The sequence below is a fragment of the Macrotis lagotis genome, chromosome 5 (genome assembly GCF_037893015.1).
Source record: "Macrotis lagotis isolate mMagLag1 chromosome 5, bilby.v1.9.chrom.fasta, whole genome shotgun sequence".
NCBI lineage: Eukaryota > Metazoa > Chordata > Mammalia > Peramelemorphia > Peramelidae > Macrotis > Macrotis lagotis.
Window position 1 is genome coordinate 119806067 of NC_133662.1, and position 14239 is coordinate 119820305.

Sequence of the window (14239 nt, forward strand, 5' to 3'; positions counted from 1 at the left end):
GAGCATGTCCAGTTTTTCCAATAAGATTCTGGATATCTGGCAACTGTACTTAAATTCTAATGCTAACTCGGTTAGGTTTCCTACAATTTTGTGATTTATTGTGTTTTTACTTGTAGAACTATTACACTGTCAGAAGAGATATAATTTGGACTATGTTATCTTTTCAGGAAAGCTCATGTAGGGATAAATTCTAGCCCTCAGTGATCATCTTAGTCAGGGCACATTTCGCACAATAATAAATACTCACTGAAAGCCAAACACCAAATTATTATTAGCTATAATGATAACAATTTTCTTTTAATGCTGTGATTGAGACAATTCAATATCCCAACCAACTGACACAGTAAGAATTTTATGATTTACTTCAGAAAAACAATTTACTGCTAGTGACAAATAATAGTAGGAACACTAGCACTACCTGTCACCCTTCTAATGAAGATCGATTCTCAGGCTATCATAAGTACTATGTAATATCCAAAAAGATCCATGGTAATTTAGAGCTAATTAGTGTCTTACAGTTATGAAAACTGTCACCATCCAGTCTTTTTCTGTTGATCTACTCAAAAATGCGCAATTGTCAACAGTCATACAAAATCACAATCACCCAATTAGCACTGATCCCAACCTCAGACTCCCACCTCTCAATGCCAAATTAGTCATCAATAAATCATGCTCCCTCACAAAGCTTATCCATGACAGCCGACCTACCATAGACTTCCAAAGAATGAAAGCAAGGCTTTTAAGGAAAAGTAATGGGGGAAAGTAGTCACAGAGATAAAGGAGGAAGTGGGTTTCTTTTATCAATACAGTAAAACTGAAAAATAACAATTCTTACTGATTAGGGGGATATCCATAATACCATAGAAGGAATACATAAGAGATACAACTGAAGATTATTAGTGGTAATTAGTAGTCATGATAGATACATACATACATACATAAATATGTATAAGAAATTTTTATATGAAGTCTCTTTTGCTATCTCTTTGATACATCCTTATGTCCAATATAAAAATATGCCATTCTAGAATCCTGAATGATATATGTACTCTGACTTCTGGTGAACACAAAGCAGTCAGATCATTTGTTTAAAAGATTCTAAATGGTTTGCATTCATTTAAAAGGCTTTCAAAATGATATGCAGGCCTCTAAGCAAGGGCTGTATAAGCTTTCTAAATTCATAAGTGTATTCTACAGTATTATCACAGACTAATAGCACTCCACTGCCAATATCCTAATAATTGGGTCCTTTGTCCTAAGCCCTGTAGTGCTATTGGGTTTATTTTGTTTTGTTTTGTTTCTTTCCTCCACAATATCTTCTTAGAAAATATTTAAACTACCCCTGAAGTCTGGGCACAGATCATAGGAATTATTTCATGACTGCTACTTTCACTTGGCATCTCTCCAGGAAATATAAGTACATTGCTTTTTTCAAACTAACTCAAAACTTTTAATCTGGCTTCTGGCAATGATTTGATCTGTGAGTTTTGGCACAAGACAGAAAAGCAAACATAGCTGCATTTCAATAAGCAGTTCAGTGTGAGTAATGTGTTAGTGTCATTTAGGCAGAGATTGGCCAGTGATTTTTTATCCTCTAAACAGAGCATCTGCCTCATGTTAATATAAATGTAAACAAAATGAGAAGAATGAATACTATCACATAAATCAGTACGTTTCATTACATATACTCTGGAACTGTGTTTTCTGAATTAGTATATGATTTAGTGGAAAGGGCAATGAACTAAATGCCATAGACTTTCATTCTAGACCTGACTGCCATAAATTAGTTCTATTCCTTTGGAGTAAGTCACTATACTTTGTAGAGGAGGAGGGACAAGAATTTCCTCATTTGCAAAATAAGATAGAACAACTTAGCATCATAGTACCTTTGGATCTTTAATGTTCTTTTGTTGTGAAATTGAGATGGAAGTGACCCACAGAACCCCATAACTCTTTTTCTTTCACAGACAAAGAATTGGTACAGTCAAAGCTTGAACTCCTCTGAAAGAGATATTATTCTAGCAATGCCCCATTTGAGTAGGGGTTTTTTGAATTAAATTTTTTTAATTAACAAAAATTCACATTACCTCCTTCTTTCTCCCTCCCCTCTAATTAAGAAAGAATTAAAAAAAATAAAAACCCTATTATCAACCTATATAGTCAAACAAAACAAATCCCTTCCCAGAAAAAGAGCTGCAATCTACACTGGAAGTTTATCACCTTTCTATCAGGAAGTGGATAGCATGATTCATCATTAAAGTACTCTGGAATCCACATTAGTCATTCTTTTGAGCAGAAAACATTAAGGCTTTCAAAGTTGCTTGTCTTTAAAATAGTGTCTCTATCTTAGCCATTCTCTTTCTTTCTGCTCACCTGATTCTTCATCATTTCATAGAAGTCTTTCAAGATTTTTCTGAAATCATTCCCTTTATCATTCTTATAGCACAAGAGTATTCCAACACATTCATATATCATGATTTATTCAGACAGTCCTCCTTGTTGGGTATCCCCTCAGTTTCCATATCTTTGCCCTTCAAAAAATGCTTTAAGTATTCATAATATAAGTATTCATCCTTAAAGTCTGCTTTACTTAAAATTAATCTCTCTCTCTTTATTTACCTTCCCTCTCACTCATCTCTGTCTCTTCTCTCCCTCCTCTCCTATTTCTCTATTAAGAGATATCTGCCTTATCATGGTAGAAGTTTTGCATAACTCAGTGAAACTATGAGCTATGTCATGCAGGGTTCCTAAGACAGAGAGGTCATAGTGGAGAATTCTGACCAAAAAAAATAATCCACTGGAGAAGGAAATGACAAACCATTCCAGGACCTTTGACAAAATCACAAACAATGTATAGAACAGAAGTGTCTGGTATGCTATGGTCCATAGAGTCATGAAGACTTAGACACAATTGAATAACTGAACAATAATGTTTATGTACCTAACAGTATATACATGTGGCAGGGAGGAAGGGTGGGGGTGTGGATGAGTAAGTGGGTATGAGTGTAAATTTTTCCTTCTCTTGACCAGTTCAGATGAAAGTGAAGTTCAAATATCAACTGTGCCCCTCTCTTTTCTTCTTGTTTGTATAAACTTCTACTTATATAGCCAGATGATGATCATTTCCCCCTCCTTCACTCTTATCATCCCACCAGGGTATTCTTCCTCTTTTCTCCTTCCTTTCTTACTTTAAGATTATCAAAATATAAAAGAAATACTTCCAGGTTTTCTGTCTAATTAGACTTCCTCTATGACACTGATGATGACAGAGTTCATCTTCCCATATTAGAATACAAATAATCCATATATAGTTCCTTATGATGACTCACCCTTGGCTTCTGTGCTTGAACTTCAAAGTTTTTTATACAGTTTTTGTTCTTTTCATCAGGACTGCTTGCAAATTCCCTATTTCATTAAAGATCCATTTTCTATCCCCTATAGGATTATACTCAGTTTTGCTAGGTAATTATTCTTAATTATAAATCTATATCCTTTGTTTATATCTTATTCTAAGTTCTTCACTCTTTTACAATGGAAGCTGTTAAATCATATGTGATCCTGACTGTGACTCCTCAGTTTTTGAATAATTTGTTTTTGCAGTTACTTGTGGCTATCTTTGACCCGGAAACTGGATTTTGACTAAATTCCTCTTAGGATTTTTTTATTTTGGGTTTTTTTTCCCCAAGAGGTAAGCAGTGAATTCTTTCTCATTCTACTTTGTACCCTGGTTCTAAAAGTTCTGGGTTATTTTCTTTTCTTGATGTCTAAGTTTCTTTTTTAGTCATGATTCACAGGTTATCTTATGATTCATTTTTCTCTTCAATTTGTTTTCAAGATCAGTTTTTACTATGAGATACCTTCCATTTTTTTCCTTCTTTTCAGTCTTTTGACTTTGTTCCTAATATTTCTGGCTGTCTAATGGAGTCATTAGCTTTGACTTGGTCCATTCTAATTTCCAGGAAGTTTATAGCTAGATCAAGATATGTATCTCTTGTAGCAAGTTGTTAATTCTCTTTCCATATCTTTCTTATCTCTCATTTCTTTTTTACTTTTTTTCCCCTTTCATACTCTCATTTAATTTCAAAAACATTTTATCTCTTTTTTTTATTCTTGTCTCATCTCTTTCAGGAATTCTAGTTGACTTTATGTCCTAGTTATATATTTTTGAAACTTTGTGGCTGTTTTGGAATCATTCTCTTTTTCTGTGTGCTTTGAACATCCTTTTCAGTATTATAGTTGTTTTTTTATTAATGGGATTCTCTTTTTTGTTTTGTTTTTTTGATCATTCTTCTAGGCTATTTCTTGACTTTGGACAGTATATTATAAGTAAGTTCTTCAGATTTCTGGAGGGAATGCTGAGTTGATTCTTCTTCTGCTTTCTTGGTGTTTGAGTGTTGTGTTATTCCAACTTCTCATGTACACTCAGGATGGAAGCTTTCAATGCTTCCAAAGAAGTCTGATTCAAGGAAAAGGCTACCCTCATCTGAGCTCTACAAATTCCTGACTTAGTTTTTAGTCTGAACAATACAATAATGGGCTTACTCCAGTTGGATTTCCAATAGACTGTCGTTAGACTCAGTCATTGGAAATGGTTCAAATGCAAGAACTATAAACTCACCTTTGATGGGAATATCTCTACTCTGGTTATTTCACTTTAGTTCAGAGTGAACTGGAGGCTGGAACTGAGTTCAGGTCCATTCATTTTTCTCAGTAGGCAATCAAGGATCAATAACTTCTTCAAAAACATCACCCCTAGGCAGTTGCCCTCCTCAATCAGCCTTGTATCTGAAACCCAGAACTGGATAGCAAGAAACAAAACTGCCAAGTGTTATCTGTTCCCGTATCCTGAAATAAATTGGGTCTCTCTTTTCTAGATTTGGAAATTCTTGTCCTGCTATATAACTTCTTCCTGTACTAGAATGTTCCTCGGTGTACAAAGACTTCTGTCTATTTTTACTTATGCCTCCTTGAGATAATAAAATGACTCACTATGATTTTTTTTCACAGATTATCTCTGGAAAATTCCCTTTTGGGAATCATAAATTCCTTGAATCTATATACTTCAAATAGTTACTAGAGTAGAGCCAAAAGAATAGAGTAACAAAAAGAAGTACAACTAATATTTCCACACATTCATACACATCCCAATAACTCCAAAAATGCACCATGCTCAGTCCTTATCAGAAAATCAAGGAAAAAAATCCAAATGAGTTATTTTTCTATCCCAGGAAAGCATAAGTAGAAGAAAGTGAATTCTGTGAACACTGATATAACCAGGAATGTGGAGCATTCAGTGCAGGGAGAAGTCATGTCCCAGGACACAGTTGGAGATACATGAATTCAGATAATAAATAGGTATGATTTTAAATTATCTAATGCATAGTTCAATGCAGAAGTGATTTTCTAAAACTTGGGGGAATATCTGTGTTTACATTGAGTAATCATATAAGCCATAACTTCTCATTTTCATCCCCTTTTGATAGTGCCCCACCTAGAAGACAATACAAACATATAGATAGGAACCTAGCAATGCTAACAAGCAACTTTATATCAACTAACATCAATTGAACTTACTTGTTCACTAGTGTGAACTAGATTGAAATTGCCAAACTATTTTTAGTAGGATCTCTGCCTCCTTAGGATGTATAATCCTGTTTGGGAGTAAAGATATGCATAATGCAAGGATACAGGTGCTATCAAGAATTTAATCTGCTTAGTACAAGGTAAGCTCCTTGAATGCAAGGATTATTTTTTCTTTAGTCTTTTTCTGCCCAAAGCATAAATACAATATCTTCAGCAAATAGGTACTTAATGGAATCCTTCTTTGATTAGATTAGTATAAACTAACCTCTCTCCATCTTTGTTCCATAATGATGTGCATAGAAATTCCACTGAAAATTTTAAATGCCATTGTTTCTCTCCACAAGTCTTAATGTGCAATTATTAAATATTAAGTATATTTATTATACATGATTTTTCAATTTGAAAATGACCTCAATTTTCTCCATTCTCTTTGAAAATTCCCAACCTTTATCTATCCCAGGACCATCCAAAATTATCCTGAGACAGAAGCAGCATTTATGAGTACTACCAAAATATTTCAAGCACAAAAGTATTCCATGCTCAAATTAGTTTAGAAAAAAAGCTGATAGAGGGAGTAATTTCTCTGAAATTTCAAAGGAAGAAATGATCACAGGATAGGGATGGTCTTGTAGAAGAGATAAATGAGACTTGACCTCAACCTCAGAATCATAAAATTATAGCTTTGAGACTAGAATTGACCTTAGAGGTTCTCTCATTTAACCTCTTCATTTTAACTTTTCTTCCTGCCTCATGGAGTCCTTTGACCCATATTAACTTTCAGGGAATTTATTACAGGAAGTTTATTTTTTGCAAATAAGAAAACTGACACCTACAAAGGGGAGTAATTTATCCAAGATCATATAAGAAATAAGTGACATAGGTAGGATTCAAACACAGATCCTGTAGTTTCAAATCCAGTAAATTTTCTATAATGTCAGACTGTTTATTTCATGAAAGGATATTCAACTCTGATGCAAAACACTTCTTAAAAGTACATGATTTTGAAACAAAAAATCATATAAACACAACAAAAGAAGAACTGAGAAATCTCTTCTATTCATTTTTTTGGAGCAATGTAGCTTATGTGTAACTAAGACAACAAAAAGTTTTGAATATGAGAAGAATAGTAAATTTCCTATAAGAAATGGGGTTACTTAAAAATATTCAAGTAAATCCTTCCAGGCTTCCCTGAATTCCCATCCCTCCTGGTTTCTAATTGAACAATAGTTTTCCATCACATACATATACCACAGTTTATTAAGCCATTCCCCAATTGATGGACATTCAGTCAATAAGACTATTACCTTTAATTTTTTTTAAATGTTATTATGTAATTCTGCTATATTTCATACTTTATGTCCTTGAGGATATGATTTCTCTCTCATCACATTCAACTTAGATCAATGCATACCATGGAAACAACATAAAGACTAGCAAACTGCCTTCTGGGGTGGGGCGGAGGGAAGCAAGACTAGGGGGGGAAATTATAAAATTCAAAATAAATAAAATCTTCCAAAAATAAAAAAAAGAAATTCAAAGAAGCATGAGAATACTTGTATGAACTGAAGGAGAAAAATATGTATGATAAAGATAATAAAGTAACATGAATGAAAAAATATTCAAGTATAATATACAAATTCACAGTCTATTTACTGTTCAATGGTAAGGAAGCACTCAAAGTTAATCTAAATTGTGTCCATGCCAACTTGATAACTGTGAGGTGTCTAACTACTTCACATTCACTTCCTAAAATGGATCTATATTGTCAAAATGGGTAGATGCAACCTGAATATTTTTTAATTTTCATATCTTAACTGCAAAGAACCAATAGAGATTTTTTAATTATCTTTTACTAAGTCATAGATTGAAATCCTTCACTAATTCTTCTGTCACCCTAAGAATTATTACAATATACTTAATTACATTACTTTTACATGAGTAATAAAAAGAACAGAATTTAAATGAACACTCCCATATGTATGGCATATGACATCTCCAAATCTACACAAGATATCTAAAAGTCTTAGTGTGACTTAAGTTTTAATAGCTTAAGTCTTCTAGAATGTCATTCAGTCATTTTTCAAATATGTCTACCTTCATTCTTGTTGTGTGTGTGTGTGTGTGTGTGTGTTTTGCAACAGGGTTAAGTGACTTGCCCAAGGTCAAGAGCTAGGTAATTATTAAGTGTTTAAGGTCAGATTTGACTCAAGTCTTCCTGATTCCAGAGCCAGTGCTCTATACACTGCAGCTAGGTGGAGCAGGAATTTGAAGAGGACAGGAATTTGAATCCAGTCTCAGACACTTCTACTAGTTGTGTGACCTTGTGCAAATCACTTAATTCTGACTGCTTGGCATTCAGGGCCCTCTCCTGTCATCCTGAATCATATCTGACCACTGGACCCAGATGGCTCAGAGGAAAAAGTGAGGCTAGTGACTTAGCCCAGCACCCCCTCACTCAAATCCAATTCATCTGCTTGTCACAGTATCATCTCCCTGATGTCATGGTCTTCAAAAATGAAGGATAAACATTAGCTATGTCTATCTCTTCATGACCCTATTTGACGCTTTCTTGGAAAAGATCCTAGAGGTTTGCCATTCCCTTCTTCATTTTTTCAGAGAAAGAAACTGAGATAAACATCATAAATCACTTGTCCAGAGTCCCACAGCTAGTGTCTGAGACCAGATTTGAACTCAGGAAGAAGAAACTTTCTGACTCCAAACCCAGTGCTCCATCAACTGTTCCAAATATTTGCTCTAGAATAACCTGTAGTTAATTATTAACACCCCCTCTCCTTCATTTCCCACCCAGAATGACCCCATACCTGAAAGGGAGAAGTCTCCTTTCTGAGTTTCACTTTCTCTAATTAGGAAGGCACCATTCTGGTTTCCTGGGTATAGTAGTTGTTTCTCTGCATCAACTCGCTTGATTGAACCAAAGAACCACCTATATAATGAGAAATATGCATGTTTTAATTATCCGATAATACTCTGCCTTTCAAGCAAGAACAAGATACTTATTAAGAATGAGTCTTGGGGCAGCTAAGTGGCGCAGTGGATAAAGCACCAGCCTTGGAGTCAGGAATACCTGGGTTCAAATCCAACCTCAGACATTTAATAATTACCTAGCTGTGTGGCCTTGGGCAAACCACTTAACCCCATTTTCCTTGTAAAAAACCTAAAAAAAATTTAAAAAAAGAATGAGTCTTGAAGTTTCAACTGTTTTGTGGGGTTTGTGATCTTTATGAAATATTCCTAGAATGAATATTGAACTTAGCTCATGGATGCCAAAGGTGATAAATTTAGGAAGTTGAAAAGAGGAGGTGTGTCTGCTATTGGAATCCTGAGTAAAATTGTAAAATAGGTGAAGTTTTCCTTCAGTATTTCCTCTCCACCCTTTCTATGTCCTTCCCAATGTGATACATATCCTTACTCCTTTCTTGTCTCTAGATCCCTAGTGCCCTGATGTGGTCCTTTCACTTCCTGAAGGTAGTCTCTCATCAAAATCCTCCAAAATTCACAGGATCTTGGAACTAGATTTGAAAGAGGGACCATCTATTCCAACTCCCTAATTTTAAAGATGAGAAAACTGGGACCCAGAGAATTTAATGACTTGACTGAGGATACAGAGATAGTGTCAGAGATAGCCTTTAAGGCTAAGTACAATGATTCCTGAACCATTTAATCATGCTATTTTCCCTAATCACTCCCATGAACTTCCTACAGTTAAAGTTTCTAAACAAGACAAAATCAAATACACTAAAATAAGAATAGAAAATTCAGGTGAGTTTTATTTTAACATTCTCAGGAGCTTCCAATTCCAAGTACTATCTGAGTACACAACAGAGAAAATCTTTAAGTGACACTTTCTGGTCCCATCTGCATACTTGAAGACAATGGAATTCAAATTGAAATGAGGGTTACTAAATATAAGGATCCTTAAGGGTATAATTTGACTTATAATGCCACATATGGACATCAAGTGTGCTTTGTTGTGTTTTTTGTTTACTCATTTTGATAAATATTTCCCAATTACATTTTAATTTTGTTCAGGATATGCTCAGAAGTGTTGTGGACCACATATTTGATAATTGTACTCTAATTTGCTACTGTAAGCACAATGGTTCAGCAATATTAGAATTAAATTTAAGTAGACAGGAAAGATCTAATGTGCTATAATTGGAAGAGTGCTGGGGAAATACATTCATCAAAAAAAAATCTCTTTCACCAAAATGATATAGTGCCTGAAATCTTAATATTAGAGAATCACACCCTCATTCCTTTCAATTCTCATATCATTTTATTTGTAGCTCTTTTGATGAATTTTATGCTCTAGGTTTTAATATATTGTCTTTTTTCCATCTGATGCATACTAAAGAAATATGCCAAGCTTATTAAAGTTGCATGTCTATCAGCACATCATATTTCCTTGCTTTGATCTTGTTACACAATGTCTCTTGTGCATTCTCTCATCACTAATTCTTTTCATTAAGAAGTATTAATAAAATATATTATTCAAGTTCAATATTCTATTAATATACTTTGTGTCATAGTTTGAGTTTAACTAGATAATGTGCCTTATCTAGTTTATTACATAGTAAAACATCTTATATTGAATAGTATCATATTATTCTTGAATTTCTTAGCTCCAAACATAAATTTCAAATAAATTATACCAAAATTTTCAAAGAAACCTCAGTTTCACAATTTTGTCTAAACATATTAAATTTGGAAGAGACCTTAGAAATCAAATCAAATCAATTTTCTAAATAAGGAAACTGAGGCATAGTGCTTGAGATGATTGAAAAAGTATTGTAAACACTATTATAAAGTACATGGGATACAAATAGATAGTAAGATAGTTCCTGATGTTAAGGAACTCACATTCTAATAGAGGAAATGGCAAATATAGGTTTTAACTGCAAGTCATACAGCAACGCTTTTTATTTAATGTCTATCACAGATAAATAATACACATTTATGACCTAGAACTAACTATTTGATAATGCTAATGATTTTGGTCCATTCTAGGTGTCTAGTAGTTGTGACTATTCAAGAGATAGGAGAAATGACACAGGCTCACCTACTTGACAGGCTACATTTCCACAACTCTTATTTCCCAGGATGATGACTTCTAGGGCTGTGTTGGAAGAAAGACTAATAGTCTGCTGGTCTACCTGCCATCTATAGCAATTGATTTGTATTTTGTATGAGTGGGGATAGAGGTTAAGGAATTTAGCGCCCTTCTCATCAGGGATTTCTCTCCTCAAAAATAGCTATGGACCCAAGCTGGAAATACAACCAGTAATCTTAGAGGACTTCTTTTACCAGGACTCTTAGGTTCAGGGTCCTAAGATATCTCCATTGGAGTTTGAATAGAGATGGAAGTGGTGAGAGTGATTGTTCTCCTAGGTCTCCGTGATAGGTATTCTGCTATATCAGTTACTATTAATATTGAGTAATTAACAGCAGCAGAATTTTCCAATCAAGCTCCATGAAATCTTGACTCCTTTGACTATTATTTCTCAAGTTGAAAACATGACCCAGGAGTAATAAAGAGAAATTCTGAGGAGTTTGATTCAATTCAACATGTTGAGTACCTACTATATTTACAAGGGACTACACTGTAAGATATAACTGCAAAGAAAATGTTATTAATGGTCTCATAGTAGCATGAGTGTTTAAACTGTAATCATTTGTTACTGGCCTCATAGAGCTTACTAGGCATGAATGTTTAAATTGTAATTATTGCTTTTCAATAGGTTTGTAGTTAGCATAGAATAGCAGATGATATATGGACCCATAAAACATTTGAGAAGTTGCATTTCAATTATACACGGAAGAAAGGTAGCATAATATGTTAATAATAATAGCTAATATTTATATTGTTCTTTAAAGTTTCTAAAATACTTAACCAATAAAAAAATGGTATTTTATTTCAGGAAACTTGGATATGTGTCCTGGATATGATAGTGACTAAATGTATGTCACTTCCCATCTCTTAGCCTCAGACTCCCCAGATTTAAAACTGACATAATCATACTTATAACTGTTATGAGGATAAACTGAAATAATATATACAAAACATCAGACATCAGCTCTTACTACAGAAGGAGTCCACAAGTTTGGGTGTTCTGAAGAGCGGTTGGTTAAAAAAAAAAAAAAGCACTGAACTGGGGCAGCTAGGTGGTACAGTGGATAGAGCACTGAGTCTAGAGTCAGAAGAATCTGATTTCAAATATGACCTCAGACTAAATGTATGACCCTAAGCAAGTCACTTAATTCCTTATTGCCTCCCCAAAAGCAAACAAAACAAAACAAAAATGAAAGGACTGAACTTAAGAGCCTGAAGATCTGAAGCTCCCTCTATTGAAAATATGATACTTATACTTCCTACATTAAAGAAAGTGTTATCATATTGAAAAGATTCATGTATGAGGGGGGGCTAAGCAGTTCAACTTTTATTTCTGCTTCTGACAAACCTATTTAAGAGCTATAAAACTTATGCAATCATTAAGTTCAACAACAATAAACTTTGATAAATAATCTATAGAGAGCATAGCAGAATGTTTTGTCTTGAGGAACATACAAAATTTAAATAAAAATGGATTCCTTCTCTGGTGCCTTTGTCTTAGATGAACTGATTCCTAAGGTCACTCTCTAATGCTGTCACTTATAAGACAATGCTAAAAATACATGATTCTTCTCACATGATTTTTTCTGTTTTCTTTCCCTCTAATCCTATTCAGTCTATTCCCTGATTTTTCCTCCTTATATTTCTCACTATCTATTTTAAGTTTGAAAAAATAATTAAAACCTCATTTTTAGGCCAACTAAAAATAAAAAAAAACACCATATTTTCTCCAGGCTAAAATTATTTAGGGTTTTACTCTTTAGTTAGGGTAAGGCTTAAGATTTAATTCTAATTATTAGGAAATTCTTAAATTCATTCTAACTTTTAGGCCAATGAAAAAAACTTGCTTTGGTTTGGGGAGAAAATAAAAGGATCAAAGAAAGAATAGAACCATTGCTGACTGTAGATGCCAATAACAAAGAGAAAACTTAGAGGTTCAACTCTTATTCTTTTTCTGTTTTCTCTGGCAAAAAAAATCTTTGGCCTGGAAAAGAAGAGAGGTAGATAAAATTTACCTGATTATAAATTTAGGATTAGGAAGAAAAGTTAGAGGTCATTCAGTCCATCTATCAACTTTAGAGATAATGAAACTGTAACTTAAAGAATGTAGTGACTTGATGAGCTCACTTAAGTAGAAAGTAACAGGGCTAGGATAAAAACCAGGTTCTTTGATTCCAAAATCAAAATATTTTCCACTTCATAGAGGGTTGATATTCAAAGTAAGTACAGAAAAAGTAAGAGAGCAGGTATCATGGAAGAATTTGAATTATCAAGCCCAAATGAATTATGTCTTAAGTCTTTGAAAGAACTGGCTCATGTAGGGGCAGCTAGGTGGCGCAGTGGATAGAATACCGGCCCTGGAGGCAGGAATACCTGGGTTCAAATCCGACCTCAGACACTTAATAATTACCTAGCTGTGCGGCCTTGTGCAAGCCACTTAACCCCATTTGCCTTGCAAAATTCTAAAAAACAAAAACAAAAAAAAAGAATTGGCTCATGTGGTCATTGAGCCTTTGTCAGCAATTTTTGGACAGTTAGGTGATACAGTGGATAGAGTGTTAGTGTCTAAAGTAAGGAAAAGTCATCTTCAAATCTGGCCTCAGTCATTTACAGGCTGTGTGAGACTCTAGGCAAGCCACGTAACCCTGTTTGCCTCAGTTTCCTCATCTTTAAAATGATCTAGAAAAAGAAATGGCAAATCTTTGCCAAGTAAACTTCAAATGGCCTCTTGAAAAGTTAGTTGGATGCAGCTGATATGACTGAACAACAGTAATCTCTGAATGGAGAATAGGAATGACTAGAAAATAGTGATGAAGAAGGGCAAACATTCCAGTTTTCAAAATAAGAAAGGAAATGAAATCTACAAATTCTAGGGCAGTGGGCTTATTTTTTTTTTAATTCTTGAGAAAATTTAAGGATACATTATTAAAAGGATAGTTAGTGAATATATGAAAAAGGAAGGATTGTTCACAAAGAACCACCACAGTTTCATCAAGAACAATTCATGCTATCTCAATGAACAAGGGAGAGACTTGTGGGAAGAAATTTTTTTAACTCAAAATTTAAAAGATAAATTCTATTTAAAAAAATAAATCATACTAGATTAATCTTATTTCGGGTTTTTTTTAGGTTTTTGCAAGGCAGTGGGGTTAAGTGGCTTGCCCAAGGCCACACAGCTAGGTAATAATTAAGTGTCTGAGTCTGGATTTCAACTCAGGTACTCCTGACTCCAAGGCCAGTGCTCTATCCACTGTGCCACCTAGCCGCCCCCTTATTTCCTGATTATTAAATTAGTAGATTAGGAGAAAGATAATAAAAAAGCATCTGATAAAGTCTTTCATGTCATTCTTTTGGGGGAAATGACAATATAAGTTAGAAGAAAGGGGAATCAAATGAGTTCAGAACTGGCCAAATGACTAGATCTAAAAAAATAGTCAATTCCAATGCCACGATATAAATTTAGCAGGGATTCTCCAATGAAAAGCCTCATAGATATGTATTTGACCCTATGTCATTTAATATTTA

The 14239-nt window shown here is 34.1% G+C and overlaps 1 protein-coding gene across 1 annotated transcript in view; it reads right to left on the reverse strand.

Moving 5' to 3' along the window:
- The window catches only part of FRK (fyn related Src family tyrosine kinase), a 117388-nt gene that overhangs the window by 41609 nt on the left and 61540 nt on the right, over positions 1-14239 (reverse strand). Inside the window, exon 2 of the mRNA XM_074187403.1 lies at positions 8406-8527. Coding sequence (XP_074043504.1) covers positions 8406-8527 — 122 coding nt within the window. The remainder of the gene's footprint in view (positions 1-8405; positions 8528-14239) is intronic.